Source organism: Asterias rubens, chromosome 1 (genome assembly GCF_902459465.1).
Source record: "Asterias rubens chromosome 1, eAstRub1.3, whole genome shotgun sequence".
Classification (NCBI taxonomy): Eukaryota; Metazoa; Echinodermata; class Asteroidea; order Forcipulatida; family Asteriidae; genus Asterias; species Asterias rubens.
In genome coordinates, this window is record NC_047062.1 from 17,497,205 (window position 1) to 17,516,686 (window position 19,482).

General features: G+C 37.7%; 1 protein-coding gene across 2 annotated transcripts in view; it reads left to right on the plus strand.

Moving 5' to 3' along the window:
* LOC117298970 (serine/threonine-protein phosphatase 2A 56 kDa regulatory subunit epsilon isoform-like) overlaps positions 1-19,482 on the plus strand; it is a 57,888-nt gene that overhangs the window by 32,533 nt on the left and 5,873 nt on the right. For both annotated transcript variants that reach the window (XM_033782405.1, XM_033782471.1), the window contains exons 4-12: positions 1,425-1,517; positions 4,067-4,197; positions 4,991-5,050; positions 6,878-6,986; positions 12,634-12,687; positions 13,528-13,578; positions 16,925-17,044; positions 17,746-17,873; positions 19,175-19,276. In XM_033782405.1, the coding sequence (XP_033638296.1) occupies positions 1,425-1,517; positions 4,067-4,197; positions 4,991-5,050; positions 6,878-6,986; positions 12,634-12,687; positions 13,528-13,578; positions 16,925-17,044; positions 17,746-17,873; positions 19,175-19,276 (848 nt within the window). The remainder of the gene's footprint in view (positions 1-1,424; positions 1,518-4,066; positions 4,198-4,990; positions 5,051-6,877; positions 6,987-12,633; positions 12,688-13,527; positions 13,579-16,924; positions 17,045-17,745; positions 17,874-19,174; positions 19,277-19,482) is intronic.

Here is a 19,482-nt window from a genome sequence, read left to right on the forward strand (position 1 = left end):
AGAATGGGAATGAACTTTTTGTATGGAGGTGGTTGGGATTCGGGGAGAGAGAAAGGAGCCTGAAATAGTCTATATATGACTACCTGAATACTGGGCTTGATGATCCTCCTTAAGGCAGTCAGGGGGAAACAAATCTAGAGTGGGTGTGGGTCTGTTTTAGATGGCCATAAAAAAAACATCATGATGGGATGTAATTAAGTTCAGGCAACCTTTTGGAGGGATTTGGAATGCCAACACCTACTCAAGAAACAATACTTTTCCAGGAAAAGGAAGGGAGACAAATTGTTTGTGTTTTCCCTGTGAACCTTTGCCGCTCTTATACCTGTTATTTATGTAGTCATTTGTACATGGGTTAAAAAAAAAAAGACATTTTAAAGATGGCAGTTGTGGTTTAATATCAGCACCATGTACCAAGTGTCTTTGAATGTACATGTACATAATGTATGCATGCACATGTTTTTCAAAGACCGAAGTACAGTCGTTCAAGTCCTGCATACATGTATGATCATAGGGGTGAAGTGTTTATCTTGTGCATACGGTGTGATCTTGTGTGACATATGACATCACACGTTCTTAACAGAACCCCAGATTACTTTCTGTTTTGATACATGTGTACTCTACCATTGTAAAATGTGAAACTTTGGCCAAACGAAACAAATCTGATAATACCTGTAGCAGTAGGTACTTGTGTATTAAAGGTTGGGTCATACTTTACTAATGGCCGACCCACCTTTGAAGAGTGTCTATGCAAATGTTTTGCTAAAATGCTACAAACGTTGTTTTTTTCGCATTAAAAGCACCACAAAGTTTCAATGTCAAGAAAAATGTTTAACACCTGAATTACACTAGGATGACTGCCCAAGAATGTACACACTGTTCACTAACTCTGCTTAATATTTTAACTTAAGCATAAGTGTCTGCTGCTAAAAAACATTTTACCCCTAGAAGGTGGCCTGAAGGTGATGTGCAGTAAAGTGCATCTCATGCTAACGTGTAAAACCCTTTTATTGCAGCTCTCTCTCCCTGCTGCAATTAAACTGAATAGTGTCATCTATCACATCAGTGAGCACTGAGTTGTCGTTATGAATTGACAACTTTTCTTAAGTGGTGTTAGATACACTGGCCAGGTAGAGGGCGTTTCATCAAGCCTGATGCTTCACTGGGGCAATTGCCTCCTTGCCCCCTGGTCATTGTCTTGGTGCCAATGAAACATTCCAACAGCAATTAACGATCTTCTCATAAAGGTGCCTTTTACAAAGGAGAAAAATAGCTTGATGCTCTTGCCCTTTCAAGAACGAAGCATCAGGCCTGTAGGATTACATAAGTTATTTTGTACTTCCTTTTTGGTTGCAAAATATTCAGACAGTCTCCTTATTAGTGCAGAAAAAATAATTAACTGTCATTGTACATTATCTTCTCCTCAGATTGTCTACGAATTTTTCTTGCGGTTTCTGGAATCACCGGAGTTCCAGCCCAGCATAGCCAAGAAATACATCGACCAAAAGTTTGTTATGCAGGTATGTTGTGTGTACTGTCAGGGGTTTCCCTTAACTTTTTTTTTCAATCGCCCGCCGGGCGAGTCAACCAAAACTCTTGATCGCCCGCAGGTTTTTTCACTAGCCCGCATGTATTGATACACAACATTTTCGAAACATTAAAAAAAAAAACGTGTTGGGGCATGTTGGATTGGCTAGAATGCCCCAAAGTGTTGTTGTCTATGCTTTTGTTACTGTCCATGCTTTTGTTGCTGCCATCAGCTGTAGTCATAGCCATACATGTAGGTCCCTCATTTTCTGTGTGACTTTATTTATTTGGTTCTTTTTACGCTATTTAAATAATTGGTTTTTCCCCTTTCCAGCCTCTTGAATGATTATAGACTGACCCTTTTTTAGCCTGTAGGCGCGAGTGCTGCTGGTAGCGCCGCTATTGCTGGCACACTGGCAGCGCAAGGTTTTCTTCACAAAGACATAGAAAAACCGTTTTGTCTCTTTAACTTTATTAAGTTGGATTGGTCCTTAGAATTTAGTGGGAGGAAAAAAGGGGGTAAAATGAGATTCGTTTCATGACTAGTGTCTGTTCTCATAAACACATTTGAAAAAATTTTTCACTGTCAAACAGGGCACTTTAAAGTTGTACATAAAGTATACGTGTGGTTGGGGTTTTTTTCAGGTGGAAAGATTTCAAGATTCTCAGGTCTCATTAAAATAAATTCTGCCTCTGTGAGAAACCTCAGATTTGTTGATCCGTTCGTCTTTTCTCAACTCAAAGATTGAATTTCTACTCTCTCTATTTGTAATTCAGTCATTTTATAACATCATTGGCCCCTTACTGGGTTTGCATTGTGTGTGACTTATTGCTTTTTTTATATTTATTTTATTTATATTAATGCCAGGTTTGGATTTGGGCATTAAAGGGCGACTCGCATCATGGATATTTGTCTGTGTAATTATGCGTTGCGGTATGCCCAGTTGATTAAAAGTCGCAAGGGAACTGTACTTCGGTTACCATCTGATATGACAATAGTGATTGATGGCAACTTTAGCTGGTACACTTTACCTACACCCGGACTATATAATATTCCAATGCTGTCTATGTGGCTTGCTTGCATTTCCTCCTTCACACAGTGTGAGAGGAGAAAAAGCATCCGTCCAACGATACAGTGTTTCCTTGGACACGGGTGGTGGCCACTTGTAATTAATTCAGTTTCCCAGCATTTCCAGGGGTTTTCGTTAGTCCCAGAAGGTTATAGTGGGTTATTCCAGATTCTGGTGGCGAGCGTTTTTTCATTTGATTTAGGAATTCCGCTGAGTGTATGGATGTATAATGTGTCAGCGTTGGGCTTCAGTGAAATAAAGCAGGATATTTAAGTGAAAGCTGTAATCTAAAACCTCAGCAATGCGTTGGCACAGGAAGACTTACATGTATTTATTTCCAAAGTAAAGTATGCGTTGTTGCACTGCTGCCTTCACAATGTCCGTTTAAAAAGAAATCACCCCACTAAATAAGTTGCAAGTTGACTTAGTGTAGCGGGGGAAAAAAGAAAGAAGAAAATTCTCAACTCAAAGCCGTCGGTTACTGGCCGGGGCACGTTCAAATGAGCGCAAGATACACTAACATTTCATTTAATTATGCCGTTAATCACTCCAGCACCCCGAGTCCCCCACAAATTACATCTTGGTATCCTTGCGCTGCCGGGCAGGTTTCCCGTGCAGGAAGCGACTAGATTCCCGAACCCCTGAAACATCCCCTGTCTTGAATACGCAGCGGCTGTAGAAAAAACCAAATCAATGTCTGCAGCTCACCCTGGGCAGTGTTGGCTCTTGATTTTACTCACATAATCAAAAGCTAATTTTGTACGAGCGTGTGTGTGTATCGGTTTGCCTCGGATCACAGGGGGATCAAGTCAATGAAATTACAGATTCACTGGTTTTTGTTTCAATGAGATATGGCTGTTCTAAAATATTATGTTCTCAATGCTGTATTAATATGTTCAGGGGTATGTTTTACTAAACAGGTAAACTGTCGACAAGCTCAATAAAAATAGAGTTTCAGTGAAGCAGAAACAGGGTTTGCTTAAAAAAAAAAAAGTGTAGGCCTAATAATTAATGGCAACTGTATGCAAATTTTTAACACATATCTTTTTTTTTTTAAATTTAGTTTAGAAGCCTACTTAATAAAAATAAATACACTGAAATATATTCAAAATGTTAAATCAAAGTATTTTATGGTAACAGTCAAATCGCAAACAATATTTGATTTTACATGATACTATTTTTCTCCATCAGACCTACAAAGCACAAGTACTTGAGTGATTCGGAATTTCAAATGAACAAGTTTGGGCAAACAAGTAATTTAATATTTTAATAATGAGCATTTATCAGTGCTTCCATGAAGCCTGTTTGTATTTGACGACTGTTGAGACTTCCCCCCCATAACCAGACTTGTATGAATAATGTCTATAGTATTAAATGTTCATTCAGTCTGTGCACGGCCTCTCTTCCCTAGAAGCTGTCTATTCAACACATTCTGTCATAATTATGTCTTTCTCTTCCGTCTTCTTCATCAGCTGCTGGAGCTGTTTGACAGTGAAGATCCCCGCGAGCGAGACTTCTTGAAGACAGTGCTTCACCGCATTTATGGCAAGTTCCTGGGCCTACGCGCCTTCATACGTAAACAGATCAACCATATCTTCCTCAGGTACGTCATAATTAGAGATGAATATTTTCCATCCTTTTATGAATATTAAGTTATTGTTAATGGTGACTTTGAATGGTAACCCAACTAAACAAATCTTACGATCAGACTTAAGTCGGATTTTAAACTTTGCATGGTGGAATTGTGATCTAGTAAGGTTTGCAGTAACACTATGGAATTATAATCTCTAATTGTGTTGGGGTGGTTTTGAAAAGAATCGTAGGTTTCAACTGTTAAGGCTTTAGTCAGCTGGCCTATATTCTTACGTCATTGTCAGATGGACAAAGTAATCCGGTCATGAATATTCATTAACCCTGTTGCTACCGCAGTGTATATTTATCCGTACTCCATCGTCAAGAAGAGGTCACAGTAAAGGTCATAGTTTCCATGTTGCTCATGTTCAACACTAGATCTGCCATCTCTGAAATGAAACCAAAATTGTCAAGACATTTTCACCGATTACAAAATCTACTTAGAGCAGCACTGTCTGGGGGTTCATAGTGAAAACTATACAGACGAGCAGGGTCTCTAAAAGGTTAAATATCCCTTAAGAATTCCAATTCAAGTTTTGAGATTTTGTTCATGTCACTTTATTTCATCACACTTGTCTTGGAAGTAGAGTTCCTTGTCCCAGACTCTTCAAATGTCACCTGGGCATTGCTGAGGAATTTTAATATTTTCAACACATACAGGTACGGTTTGATCGATTGCACATTTCATTAACCCACATTCTTTGAAATGTTTTATATGGTACTTCAATTTTGTGTTTTTCTTTATCCTTTTTGACTTGTTGTAGGTTTATTTATGAAACGGAACACTTTAACGGAGTAGGAGAATTACTAGAAATCCTGGGCAGGTAAGATGTGGACATTTTTTGTGAGCTTGGTACTGATAATCCAGCTAACAAAACAAACGATCAAAAAAAATATATTACTTTGGAAACTGTGTCTGATTTTTATCAGAAAACCTTATTTATTAATGGCAGTGTTAATCAGGGTTCATACTTCCAGCGAATGCATCACATGGCTGTTTTCGCAGCAAATGTTTCGCAAATGAACACAGCTCAACTCTTGCGAATTATATGTTGATAATTTGTGAACTTAAAATCTGTACCGCATTCGCGTTCGCAGGAAGTATGAACCGGGCTTTAAACTTCTCAAAAAGTAAACGACCACAAAAACTTAAATGGTGAGAAACACTGCAGCTGTTGATTGAGAAAGGATTCCCCTTGAAGTAATATGGTTTGGATAATTGTTCAACCTAAAACATTCACCCAGAAACGATTGATGCTCGGTGTCTATTTGTGAAGGCTGTGGCCCGAGATGCCATAATTGGTACACTGCTGTAACTGCTCTTCTTTTTATAGAACATGTAAGTCCCTGTGAGAACTTCCCCCACTCAAGAAATACTCATGTTCTTAAAAAAGCAGGAAAATGTACATTTGTGAAGGACTTTTTAAAGGGCATCTTAACAAAAGATGTTGGTGCCATGATTAATTTGAGACCTCTATTTGCATCATATATTTTGTCTTCGTCCCCAGTGGGACATAAGGCCGCAATCAGCTGATGTTCCTCTCTCAAAAATTGCAACGCTTTAAATGAAGTTTATATCTTAAAGAAGAAGTATGGTGTTGGACTGTTTGGTTTAGTGGTATCTTTCCTTGCCTTTCATCTCTAGGACCCGGTTCAAATCACGCCAAGGCGCTACGGGGAAGGGGCTTTCAGTCCCTACCTGATTGCGTGGGTTTTTCCTTTGATAATTCATCGGGGTTTCCTCCCACATCTAAACCTTAAACTTCCTTGAATTCTCTCCATTTGGGTTTCTTGATTAGTACAGTGATTAAGGTTGCGTTCTGAGAGTCCTTGGCTTCACAGAATAAATGAAATGAAGTGAAATGAAAAAAAAGTGAAGTGGGGTAGAGGAGACCCCCCCCCCCTAAGGGAGTTGAGAGTGGGTCTTAATATCAGGGGAGTCCATGGTGTCTGATCCACTAACATGCAGGGGTGACACAAGCATCAGCTTGGGAATGTACATGTACTATTTCCCCCCCCCCTTCTCTCTCTCTTCCTCTGTCTGTTTGCATTCCTATCACCCTCCTACCCCACCGGATATCAATCCAACTAATTAAGCATGTGACATCAAGAAGGTCATGAAATAGGAAACGCGCAACGCAGGCTGTGGGGGATTTTCAAGGAACTTGATCAGCTGTTGTTTTTGCCGTCGTTCAGACACATTAAGCCCGGTTCATACTTCCCGGAATGCAAATGCGATACAAATTTCGACGTCACAGATTTCATGTTGCTGCTTAACGTAAAGCAAAATGCAGTAAGCACCGGAAGTATAGCATGCCTTTTTGTGTGCTTACGGTAAGCAGCACTATGAAATGAAAAACGTTTAGTAGGCACAAAATTTGCCGTTAAGCAGCTCTATGAAATTGGTCCTTGGTTGGACCGCGCTTTTTTGAGGCATACTCACGGTGCAGTGCGCCATTCTTATCAATCACAGCCCATTGCAAGGTGGCATTCTAGCGTTATGTCCAGCAGTGGGTGTATACACAGCTGATTGCAGAACTAGGGTTTCAAAATTGCATGAGATTTTTTTTTTTTCTTGTTTTCTTTAGTGTAGAGATCTCATCCCACACATGTGAGGTAATAATATTATGGTTTGTTCTTGACCCTGACAGTATAATCAATGGATTTGCACTACCGCTGAAAAACGAGCACAAGAGTTTCCTGATCAAGGTGCTCATCCCTCTGCACAAGGTCAAATGCCTCAGTCTTTATCATGCACAGGTGAGAAAACACTACTAGGTAGGGGGCGACCAGGGGGTTGTGGGCGACTAGGGGGTTATGAGCGACTAGGGGGTTATGAGGAGCTGTAAGAGTTTGAGTCAAGTAGGAGGTTGAGAGTAGGGTAAGGCGTTGATGGGTTGGGGAGGGTTAACCCCCATACCACCAACAAACAGCTCTGTGTTGCAGTCACTCCTTTGTTCTGTACACTTAAGAAAATCATGTTCTTCAATACTGTAAAAAAAAAAAATAATGTGTGAATGTGGGTAGAAGTCCACAAAGTGTTTCAAGTCTCTATATTATGTGGATCTGTTTTGTTCTTGGGTCCACACTTCTTACATTTATGTAGCGATAAAACACAACATCAAAATGGATTCAAGATTGTCCCCATTCTGTCCAACCACCCAGAAGATCCCGTTTGTTAAAGTCCTTTGTGTCAACGGGTATATTAGTATTGTTTTCATTAACTTTTTACCCCCAAGTGAAGATTGCACGATGATATACAATATCAACAGCACGCTCGCACAAACAGCTCTGTGTTTCAGTCATTTTTGGGACATCGCTTTATTCTATACACTCCTGGAGAAAAGGCTATTCTCCAACAACAGTGAAAACTCTGTGTGGACATGTGTAAGTCCACATAGTATTTCAAAACCCTGGCTTTTATGTGGACCTCTTTTGTTCTTAGGTCCACACTTCGTATGTTATGCTCACCCACAGTTTTCTGATGTGTAACGTCAGTTGTGTCCAATCTATCCAAGTTTGTTGTCCAAGAAAACAATTAATAGAATGCACACATGGTCACACAATCTCTGCGATCATATGGTGTTCTGGGGGATTGTCACACTATCAACATTCACTTCATCTTGTCAGCAATCCTGGGGATAAGATGTGTGGTTTTCAGCGTCTCGTTTTGTTGTAAATCGTAACATATTGCATCATAAATTGAGCATTGAGACCATTAGTATTCAAACGCTTTACTTTATGACTGGCCAACTTGTAATTATTTACTCAAATTTACTCAAATTAAAATTATGTGGGATTTTGATAATTTCCTTTCATATGTTATCATTTACATGTGTGTTTGTTTCAGTCCATAATATATCTTTTTCATGAAAAATCACATAAATAAAAAATAATTTTTAAATAAAAAATTTAAAATAAGAATTCAAATACAGATAGAGTAGCATCCATCCACTTAATACAATTAACAATAAATATGCATTAGTCCCTGCCTGGTGTGCATTTATATCAAATGCTATTCTCTTATGAAACATTTTGATTAAATAACGACCCCCGTCACGTTGTCGACGAATAAAGAGACTGGAATAAAGTATCGGGGGCAGAGAGCACTGCGGGTGGAATATAACTGTGGAAAGTAAATTAAATTGAGATTGTGCCGCGGAGTGTTTCAGTTTGGAGTGTGTCTCATAATGTCATGTGTTTCAATCCTCAACTGCTTACTGTATTCATCAGTAGGGTCTTATATTAGGGGCCGTTCAGAGAAATTAATAGTTACAAATTTTGATCTTGTTTTGATTTTGTTTCTGACCACCCACCCAAAAAGATGTTTTGTTGTAAATATCCCTTTCTACTCTTATGAACTAAGTAATGCTTCGATTAAAGCAGATATTTTCAAATTTCCAAAACAAAAAATTTGTTTAAATATCCCCTTATACACTGGTGAACTAAGTAATAGCTCAAATGAAGCAGTTATTTTCATTCAAGAGCGCTCTCCATCTCAGGAGTTTTCAATGCAGGCATGATATTCTTCCTACTTTATTCTGTTTTCCGAATTTTTTTTGCCCTCTGAAAAATCGTTATTTATAAGGCCTGAATAGTCTATTAGAGCCTACACCTTGTGTAATGTAGGTCAGGCCTTGAACTTGATTTGATTTTCCTACTTTTCTTCAAGGACCAAATATCATGCCTGTCGTCAGTGGCTGTTCCTGTCTTCCAGCATGCAACTTTGTAGTTGAAACAGAAGAGGCAATTTTTATTTTGCTATATTATCCCCATCAGGCCTAGGATGTAAACAAGGTGGACCGATTAGGGTGGAAACAAGGTGGACTGATTACAGTGGATAGCACTGACATGACAAATGAACAGGAAGGGGCCAGTGGGTATTTATTTCTCCTTCAAAAATATTTTGTTTTATATTTTATAATAGATAATTTTATAATATAGTAACATGCCTGTGATATTTTTTTTCACAGGACTCGGGAAAGTACTGAGTATCAGTGCTAACACACATCGGTGTATGGGGAAAAAAAAAAAAAAAAAATTTTTTTATATTGTAATCGATCAATTTGATTTTCAGTTATTGCTTTTGACCATACCTCCCACAATATTGGGGAAAAAGAGGAGAAATTTTTAAACATTGATTATTCTGAACGGCCCCTTATGCACACATTTCATAAGTAATCCTCACTTAAACAGGGTATTAGCCTTCTCAGTGAAAGAAAAACCCCCCACCAATTTCTTGTCTCACAAGGGCTCGCCGTGGAGCCCATAGAACTTGAAGACGTCTTGATTGATGGGAATTCATAATTTATTTAGCATTTTCTTTAGCCGTGCCCTGAGGGGCTTGACTGCAATGTATATGAACATCTGTATGCATAGTGTGTTAGTGCGTGTTGTACCACACCGTCAATCCTTATGCATGCTGTCCAGGCCGACTTGGGTACTTAACTGCTTCTAAGGAGGGATTTTCTATCAGCATAATTACCGCTCTGATTATGGTTATCATAATATTTAATCTAGATTATCATTTTGATTGAATGGGATAACGTAGCGTATACATCATTTATGTATGCAAAGTCCTTCATCCTTGCAAATGGATAACTGTTTGGTCGGTTTGAATGCCAAATTTCTAGGAAATCCTTATACTTTAGTTAAAGAGCTGATGTTTTTCAGATAGACATTTATTATATGGTTGGTTCACTGGAACATTGATGTAGGTATTTTTCGGCACTGCTCTCCACATAATTCCACACTTATCAAGGCCCTTTAAAAGTGCGATCTGCTAGTCTGTAAGTGTAGAATTCTGCAGTAAGCATTGCCATGAAATCTTGGCCCAATTTTAAAGAGCTTGTTGAAGGGTATAAGTACTACTTTCTAACACAAGACACAATGTCCACAGATTTACATTAAACTTATAACTTGAAGATGATGATTGTAGAAAGCTTCCCTTAAAATGTTACTTGCTGAGGTGCTGTAGTTTTTGAGAAATGAGTAAAACAATGTCACAAAAATAATTTTCGTATCGGTTTTAGCATGTAAAAACTTACTAACCAGTTGTGCTATGTTATGGTATAATACCATAACTGGTTAATATGTTTTGACATGCTAAAATAATTTTTGTCTCACTGAGACGTAAATTATTTCGTGACTTGTTTTACTCATTTCTCAAAAACTACAGCACCTCAGTAAAGTAATATTTGAAGGGAAGCTTATATTTCCTGCTTATAGGCAGCTCTGTGAAATTGCTCCCAGGTCATGTCAAGAACCAGTGCTTAAGATGTTGAAATCAGATACACATTGAGCATTTCACCTTCCCAGTATCATCCATGCATTATATCTCTAGGATCTTTTACCTCATGTAACCCCTACGCCTTATTCAAGATATGCTACTGTATGTACATTATAAAGGCTGGGAGCTAATGTATGTGGGAGTTTTTTGTTCTTGCATAGAGGAAGGGTTTCTAGTAACCCGAGAAGCGTGAAAGCAATGGTCTAGACAATGATTGAATTGTTAAATATGATATCTACTCTTACAGCCTTCGTTCACTAGCATACATGTCATACATGTATTTACACTTGTTGAAGGCATTGTACATGTTTGGTAATTGTCAAAGACCAGTGTTCTCACTTGGTGTATCCCATCATAAGCATAAAATAACAAGCCTGTGAAAATTTGGGCTCAATCGGTCGTCGAAGTTGTGAGAAAATGATGACAGAAAAAAACACCCTTGTTGGACGAATTTGTGTGCTTTCAGATAGGAATAAGAGACTTCTAGCTAGAAGTCTTTTATTATTTTAGTTAGAAGTTACCTCTTTCTCAAAAACTATGTTACTTCAGAGGGAGTCGTTTCCCACAATGTTTTGTACTACCAACAGCTCTCCAATGCTTGTTACCAAGTCAGTTTTTAAGTTAATATTTGTTTTGAGTAATTACCAAACGTGTACCTTCCCTTTAACCAAGTTGTTTCTTGGTAATTAATTAAAGTAAGCATAAAGCATTCCTTTGCTGCCATCCATTCAGATAATACAGGGTAATAGTTTCTGTAGTTCGCGAAATAAATGTCATCCATCAACTACGAAGTGGTTGAAGTTATTTTATTCTATAGCCTTTGTGAGTAGGTAAGTAAAACTACCGAAGGTTATGTCAGGTTTTTGATCAATTCAAATGCAGGGATGTGACAATGCTCCAAGGTTGGGGAATTACTAAGTATTGATTTTCTTTTTACCTTAAATGGTTTGTATGTACAGTTTATAGAGTAACTCAGTTGGAAAATATAATTTTGTGCTTTCATGTATATTTTTTACATGATTTATTTTTTTTGAAAATAATAGTCGTGAGGGACGCCCACATAAATAGGTCACTTGCTGGCATGGTTATGTTCCTTCAGCGACATCACATGCATTACATAAATTTAATTAATCATGAGTGAAATGTTAATAGAAAGAACACATATTTGTCATTCCTTGGGCAGACCCTGTCCCTGTCTTCTGGAATTGATCATGAATATATTTTGTAAATATGGCGTCGCAGTAGCAAGCCAGCCCTGTCAGCAAAGTGACCTATTTATGTGGGCGAGTCAGAAGACTATTATTTATAAAGAAAACAAATCAGGTGCAAATAAACAGGAAGGCACACAATGAATTTTTTTTTCCCCCATTTGAATTACTGTATACTGTAAGGTGTAAAATAACAAAATCAATACTTAGGAATTCACCAAACCTAAGGCCATTTCCGAATTGGTGGTTACAGCTATGGCTACGGCTGTTGCTAAGGGTGTTGCTAAGGATGTGTATACCTCAACGCATAATGACGTGGAAATCTAGCCATAGCTGTAGCCGCTAATTCAGACATGGCCTTAGTACACCTTATATACACAAGAGCTTGAATTGAAATGGCTGGAGATGTGACAATCCTTGTTTAGTGGTCGGTTATTTGCACTGTTAATCAACCAGAATGTCGTGTCTTCCATTTAAGCAGGGGTTGAGTTACTAAATCTGTTCAAGATCAGTTGGTAAATCTGGCAACATGTTCACAAAGTTGGGTCGAGGCACGTTTTAAAATGTTGTATTGCATTGAAATCTGACCCAGGCAGATACGCAATCAGTCATTCAAATGTTCTGTGTTGTAGCCTAGGTGGGCGACGCTGGCGGGCTTTCCCCGAGAACTACAAGATTTTGCCCTACACTGTGCTGCCCAGCACAGATTTCCCCCAGTTGCACTTCGGCAATGATGGCCCCATATCTAACATGTCTAAACATGAATAATTTTGTTGAACCGCTCTCCCTTGGTTGGGCTAAAGTGGATTTAGAGCCCACCACTAAAATTGGTGTAGCTACAACACTGACTGTGTATCATGGTGTATCTGGATGTATCTTTAGTAATAGCCCATTTCTCTTTGTGTTTCAGCTGGCATATTGTGTAGTGCAGTTCCTAGAGAAAGATGCAACGCTTACTGATCAGGTATGTACACTGCACAATGCAAAGTAGAGCTCCGACACAAGATGACTTTCATGATTCAAGTCTATCTACATCAGGAATTTTAATGGATTCTTGCACAACCTACCTATGTGCAATCCTCTCTATGCGTCGCTGGCTTACATGTTTGAAACCTTAGTGGGGGGGGGGGGGGGGGGGAGAGAGCCAACACGAAAATTTAATGAAACCGAATATCTCTGGGATTAATTTTTACAGGTAGAGATTTGGACTTGTCGTTTTGGATTGATAAAACTCTGTCACATGAGCAGCCTGCTAATGCATTTCTTTGGCCCTGTGCAATTAACCTTTTGCAAAGCCGTGTCTCAGGTGCTTTCAAATGTAGTGATGAGGCTTTGGCAAGCTTGGCGCCAAATTTAGACCTCGGAATAGTGTAAATGAAATTTTATTTCAGTAACGGCACAAGTAAGGTACGTGGTTTGTTTGAAGAAAAAAAATATTTTCAAACAAAGATCTGAAGAGAGAAAAAAACCTATGGGATTCTTGAAAACAAGTGTTGAATGTATGCTTTTTCAAAATTAAATCAGATAAAACAACCGTTATTATAACAAATAGTAAACAAATATTTTGAAAATGTTGATTGAGATAAGTTTTAAGCTTTCTTAGTGTTCATATTGTGCATATACATATTTTAAGGTAATGTCTGAATCTGGAATTAAATATGTATCATGCAACCATAACTAACTGAACAATTGGGTTCTAATAAACAAATAATAATTATATTTTTCAATTTGCAATGTAAGAAAGGATTCTAGTAATGATTTGTAACAATGTAAGTTAATTACAAAATTGTGTGTCTCCCACCAGGTCGTTAGAGGTTTATTGAAGTATTGGCCAAAAACCTGTAGTCAGAAAGAGGTAAGTTGACCAGTAAGCCTTCTTTTAAAGGGCACAGTACAAGATTGTTTACAAAGAACAAAATGCATTTAGTCAAAGCGCAATCTAGATTTCAAGGGGACATTTCATATATTTAACTTTCAAAGATTCTGTGTGAGACCACACCGGCTCTTTTTAGACCCAACACTCCCTCAAAAGAGATATCATACTTATACATGGTTGTGCTCGCAAGTTTACTCTTTAGTATTTATAGTTACTTCATTTTCCTTGAGCAATTGCACATTGTTTTTGGTTTTTTTCTTTAAAGGAACACGTTGCCTTTGATCGGTCGGGTTGGTCTTTGAAAAGCATTTGAAACCGTTTTTTTTAATGAAATGCAAATGGTTGGATAGATAATTTAAAAGTAGAATATAATGATCCACACAAACATGGATTAAAATTGCACGGTTTTCCTAATACATCACAAAGAAACATGGTTGGCCATTTTTTTGAGTCAAAATTTTGACAATTTCAGAAATAAAACCAAAGATTTGTACAGAAGTTCCTAGTAATGTTTTGTTAAATGACATTTTCTCTTCAACTCGATTTCATCCATGGACCTCATTTTGAGAGGAAAATGTATTTGTTTTATTTATTTTATATAATCATGTTTACACATGATTGCCCATTCAACTGAGGTTGTTTTTCAAGGGACCTTGTATTGCATAAAAAAAACCACAAGCGTTGAAAATGCACAGAATAACTGAAAAAGTCATAAGAAAAAACTTTCAAATTTTACAGTAAACACAATCCCTGACAAATTGAAAGTGGAAATCAAATAAAAATATCTGGAAGTAAAGATTAACTCAAATGCAGAGAACAAAAACAACTAAACTTAAACTAAATAGATTAAAATAAAATGTTGAAATTCATCATTTTGAACAGTATACTCTGCTCGTCTTCTTCTTTTTATTCTCCTTTTTTTTTCCTGCCTGAAGGCGAGCAGAGTAGACTGAAATGTCGAGACCGAACCGGTTCTTTCCAGAGCCAACACTCCAACTATTACATGGTTGTACCCTGCAAGTTTACTATTATTTATAGTTCATGCTAATTGCAAGGTTCCAAAAACCTTTGCCTTTAAAGTTGATGGTTCAGGTACGGCTGAGTTTGGTCCACACGTCCCTGCTGATTGAATCTGATTAAGTAGAGATCTACAGTTTCAGATATTATTATTAGTTATCCCACAAGCACAAGTAGAGTCTACAAATAAATAGTCCTTCTGCGTGACACATATGCAGGGAGGCCAAGGCCTGAGTTGCATATATGGCAAGCAGATGTGCGAATATTTGCTCGTACTCCTGGAGTGCGCGTGGGATTATGATTTATCCTCCGGTAAAATAGCGAAGTATACAACCACGATCAGGTTTTAGTATTTTTTTCTTCTTTTTTTGTGAAGGGTTGTGCAAAGGCAACTTTTTAAAAAGATGGAATGTTATATTGATTTGGGGTTGAGCTACAAGAAAATATCTATGGCGGGATTTGAACCAACCACTTTCCGGATTAACGTGCCGGTGCTCAACAATTTGGTTTACAATAAAATTACATAAAAAATATATGTACATTATGTTAAATACAATATTAAAAAGATTACTTAAGTGAAACAGACAAACAGGCATGGTGAAAGCTGTCTATCGAGCCCCATGTTGGCCGTCTCCCTGTAATATTATGTTTTTATGAACTAAACTGAACTGAAAGTTAACCCCAGGGAACATTGTGTTGATAAACATCAATGGTCAATTCTTGAAACGTGTTGCAGTGAGCGCATGCATAATAATGCTTTCCACACACAGGATGCAGTACTAAATGACTTCAGAGTTGGATTCTATTATAGAATTGTATGCTCTCATTCATACATGTACACAGTTTTTCTTGCATATTCTAGACACCTTATGACTTGTTCCTGTTAAAGTGTGTTTGTAACTTTTGTAGGACAAAAAACACAATGTCCACAGATTTACACTAAACTTACACAGTTTGAAGATAATGATAGTAGAAAGCTTCCCTGAAAATATTACGTGCTGAGGTGCTGTAGTTTTTGGGAAATTAGTAAAACAATGTCATGAAAATTATTTTAAGCATTTACAAATGTATTTTCATGACATTGTTTTACTCATTTCTCAAAAACTACAGCACCTCAGTAAGTAATATTTGAAGGGAAGCTTTCCACTAGCATTATCTTCAAACCCTGTAAGTTTAATGTAAATCTATGGACATTTTGAAAAGGTACCCAAATCCTTTAATAAAAATTTAAAAAAAATAAACTTATTACGTGGTGTTCAATTTCAAATTGACAAAGCCTTGAATGAAAAGAAGTCTGTCCCCCTTGTTGTTTATGAACATTTGTATTCATGATTTGCAAGTGATGACAGGGACCCACGCAAAGATGGCGGTCGCACTGTGTTAATGAAGCCCAGACATCCTGTGCTAATAAAGCACAGACACCTTAAGATACTGTTAAAGGTGGATTAGACAACTGCAGTTAATCCAAGAATACAAGCTTAGTCTATCGGAAAAGAACGAGGGGAAGAACCAAAAATCCCCTTAAGGCCTGAAATAGAATCGAGCAGAGTGGCATCGTCTTCCCATCTGCACCCACACAATCCAAAGCTCGTTCCTTTCTCAGATCTGAAACGCAGTCATATACCTTGAGGTAGCTGCCAATCTGTCCTCTCTCTCCATCCATCTCATGTATGGATTGCACAATGTCTCTATGCTGCCCACGTAGAGTAGTCTGTTCATACCCCCCCCCCCCCCCCCAAATGCTGGACTGTTATTAAAAACAATTTGGCCGAGCACTAGGGGAGATTGTGTAGACTTTGTATCCAATTAGCTTTGGTTTCAGACCTAGTAGTATGTTTTTCCTCTCTTTTCAAGTTTCACACTTTAAGTGGGAAAAGTTTTTTTTTTTTGTTAAGTCATTGACGCAAGGAATGGGGCTATTTTATGTTGTATTAAATAGTACTTACTCTTTTTGTTTGTAATTGTAAAGGAAGTTTGATGTTGATTTTAATCAAAAACTTAATTACACAGCTCAGAATATATGCATAGGGTTTACATGTACTCAAGGTTTAGCAGGACCCAAGGCCAGACGTGAAGAAGCAAAAATTTAAATAGATTATTAATTAAACATTTGTAAATTAAAATTCATCCTGTATGTTATTGTTTAAAAATGTTTTAAAATTACATGTATTTTATTCATTCTTGTTTTTAAAATTTGTTTTTGTCCCACCTGTCTATAACATTTGCACTACTGACAAAACATGAATGTTCTGCCAGGGTATGTTTATTGACATTGGGTCTAACCATTCACCTCTATCCTTTGACCTAGGTCATGTTCCTGGGTGAGATCGAGGAAGTCTTAGATGTGATAGAGCCTTCACAGTTTGTCAAGATTCAGGAGGTTTTGTTTAAACAGCTGGCTAGGTGTGTAGCAAGTCCACACTTTCAGGTGAGTAAACAACATCCAAGTTTGTTAGCCTGGCCTGTGAGTCCCTGTTTGGTTGCTAGTGGTGTAATTATCATAAAGAACACTCACATGTGTATGTGTGCATGAGTCTGTGTTGCAGGCTGTATGTATTCCATCCTGTAGGCTGCAGAACTATGTTTCTGTTCTGCAGTTCAGCCTGCAGGCTACAGAACTAGGATACTGTATTGCAGCTCAGGCTGCAGAACCAAGGATGCTGTATTGTAATTCAGCCTGCAGGCTACAGAACTAGGTTTTCCAATAAACTAGATGAAGAAAAAACCAATCAGGCATGCAACTTCCACGTCAGATCAACTTTGACAGCACCATGGTCCAATTTCTTGATTCTGCTTACTGTATTAAGCAATAAGTCAGAGTTTACGGATGCAGGGAATTCCGTTCTTACTTTACTAGGCATTCTTTGCTTACACAGCTAGCGCAGAAATTCGTTGCTTGCCCTATAAGTAAAGTATGGTTATCGCAAGCGCAGAATTCGGCCATTAGCAAAACTATGAAATTGGGCCCAGAACTTTTGTCCAGTTTACAAAACCACTTGTCCCTGTAATGCATTTAGATCAGATTGTATGTAGTTTTGATTTCAAATTAAGCTGGGTCTCTCAGTGGTAGCACTGCTTTACTAAACTAATCGTTTCTTCTTCTTTTTTTCTGTATTTGTGTCTTTTCAGGTAGCAGAGAGGGCGCTATACTTCTGGAATAATGAATATATATTGAGTCTGATAGAGGAGAATTCATTAACTGTAATGCCCGTCATGTTCCCTAGTCTCTATAGGATATCAAAGGAACATTGGAATCAGTAAGTAACTCTTGGAAGGGTTTTCATACCTTTTGTTGCTCAATTATTTTTCGGCCCTGACATGAATCCTTACTCACTGTGAATGAAGATGTATGTAATATAATTTACCTGTAGAGGTGTCCGTGTCATTAGTCGTCAAGTTTTTGAGAGGAGAAAAAAAGTGAAAATCACAGAGCAATGTTTTGAGGGGAGTCGCAGGGATTCCTTGTACCGAATGCTTAAACAATGTTCGTCTCACTGAAACGCAAATAAGTTTCATGAAATTGTTTTACTCATTTTCTGAAAAACTACAGCACCCCAGCAAGTAATATTTCAAGGGAAGCTTTCTACCACATTTATATTTTAACTATTATACACATATTGACTGGCCTCGGGAAATAGTCCCTCTTCTGGTCACTCGAAGTCCCTTGGGGGGGGGGGGGAATAGACGTACACTAGTTACCGACAAGGATATTTATTTTTTAGAAACCCATTTGCCTATCATGGCCCAATTTTGGCGACCCTTACACGGGTCTACTGATAGCATGATCCTCAGTTGGGCAAAACTCTGTAATGATCATGGCTATATTTCACTTAACCAACAATTTGATAGAAATTTTATAGCCATAAACAGAATCGTGCAGACATAAAAACTAAATATGGTTGGGACCAACTTGGTCCAGGAATTTTGAATACACGCAAGACTTGCACAGTCTATTGTGAATTATGTATAAGACTGAAATAAATAGATGCGTAACCGGAAGTAACACAATCATTTATACTGAAACTGAACCTAGCTTTGAAATGATGCAGGGGGTTTCTAATCTTTTCATGGGATGGCTGATGTCATGTTATCTTTGATTCGATCTGTTTTATTCACTTATCCATTTACATAAGAGTAACTTGAGAAACCCCCCCTTAATCCTTCAATTTTCATGTTGCATGTTTCATGTTCATTTTTGAGGATTAGGTCATTCAAACTTGAAGGAATTTAATACATTTAAGAGCACAGGATATTTTATGACTCTTCATTTTTTTTATGTCATGTAATCTGGTCTTATAAAGAAACCTCAATTATATGTATGTTTCGACCAAAAGTGTTCCCCCATAGAGTTAAAGTTTTTCCAGTAGAAGTGCCCTTTGCAAAATGAAAATGGCCTTGCCCTCTCAAAGATGAATTTTCCAGGCCACCTGATGAGTTTTACCACTGAGGATTAAAATTTATTATAATAAAAGTAGTAGTAAAGGGCCCAGGTAAAGTTGAAAGCTATCAATTGTTCTCTCTTTATCTTAACTTTTCTTGTAATATGTTTGTTTTACAGGACTATAGTTGCACTGGTTTATAATGTACTGAAGACATTTATGGAAATGAATAGCCAATTGTTCGACGACCTAACATCTGGTTACAAGGTAGAGAGACAAAAGTAAGCATTGAGAGCAACTGAGTTTTTTTCTTTTTAACGTTTGCCTCTGTTTCAAAGAACCAAATTGGATTTAAGAGATTGGAAACCTAAAATCTAGATTTTTTAATTGCAATTTGATATATTAAAAACCAATTTTGTGATTTGTGTTGGGTTTGGTTTTGAGGTTACTGGTGTTTTGGGGTTTTTTCCCCTTCAATTTCCTCTGT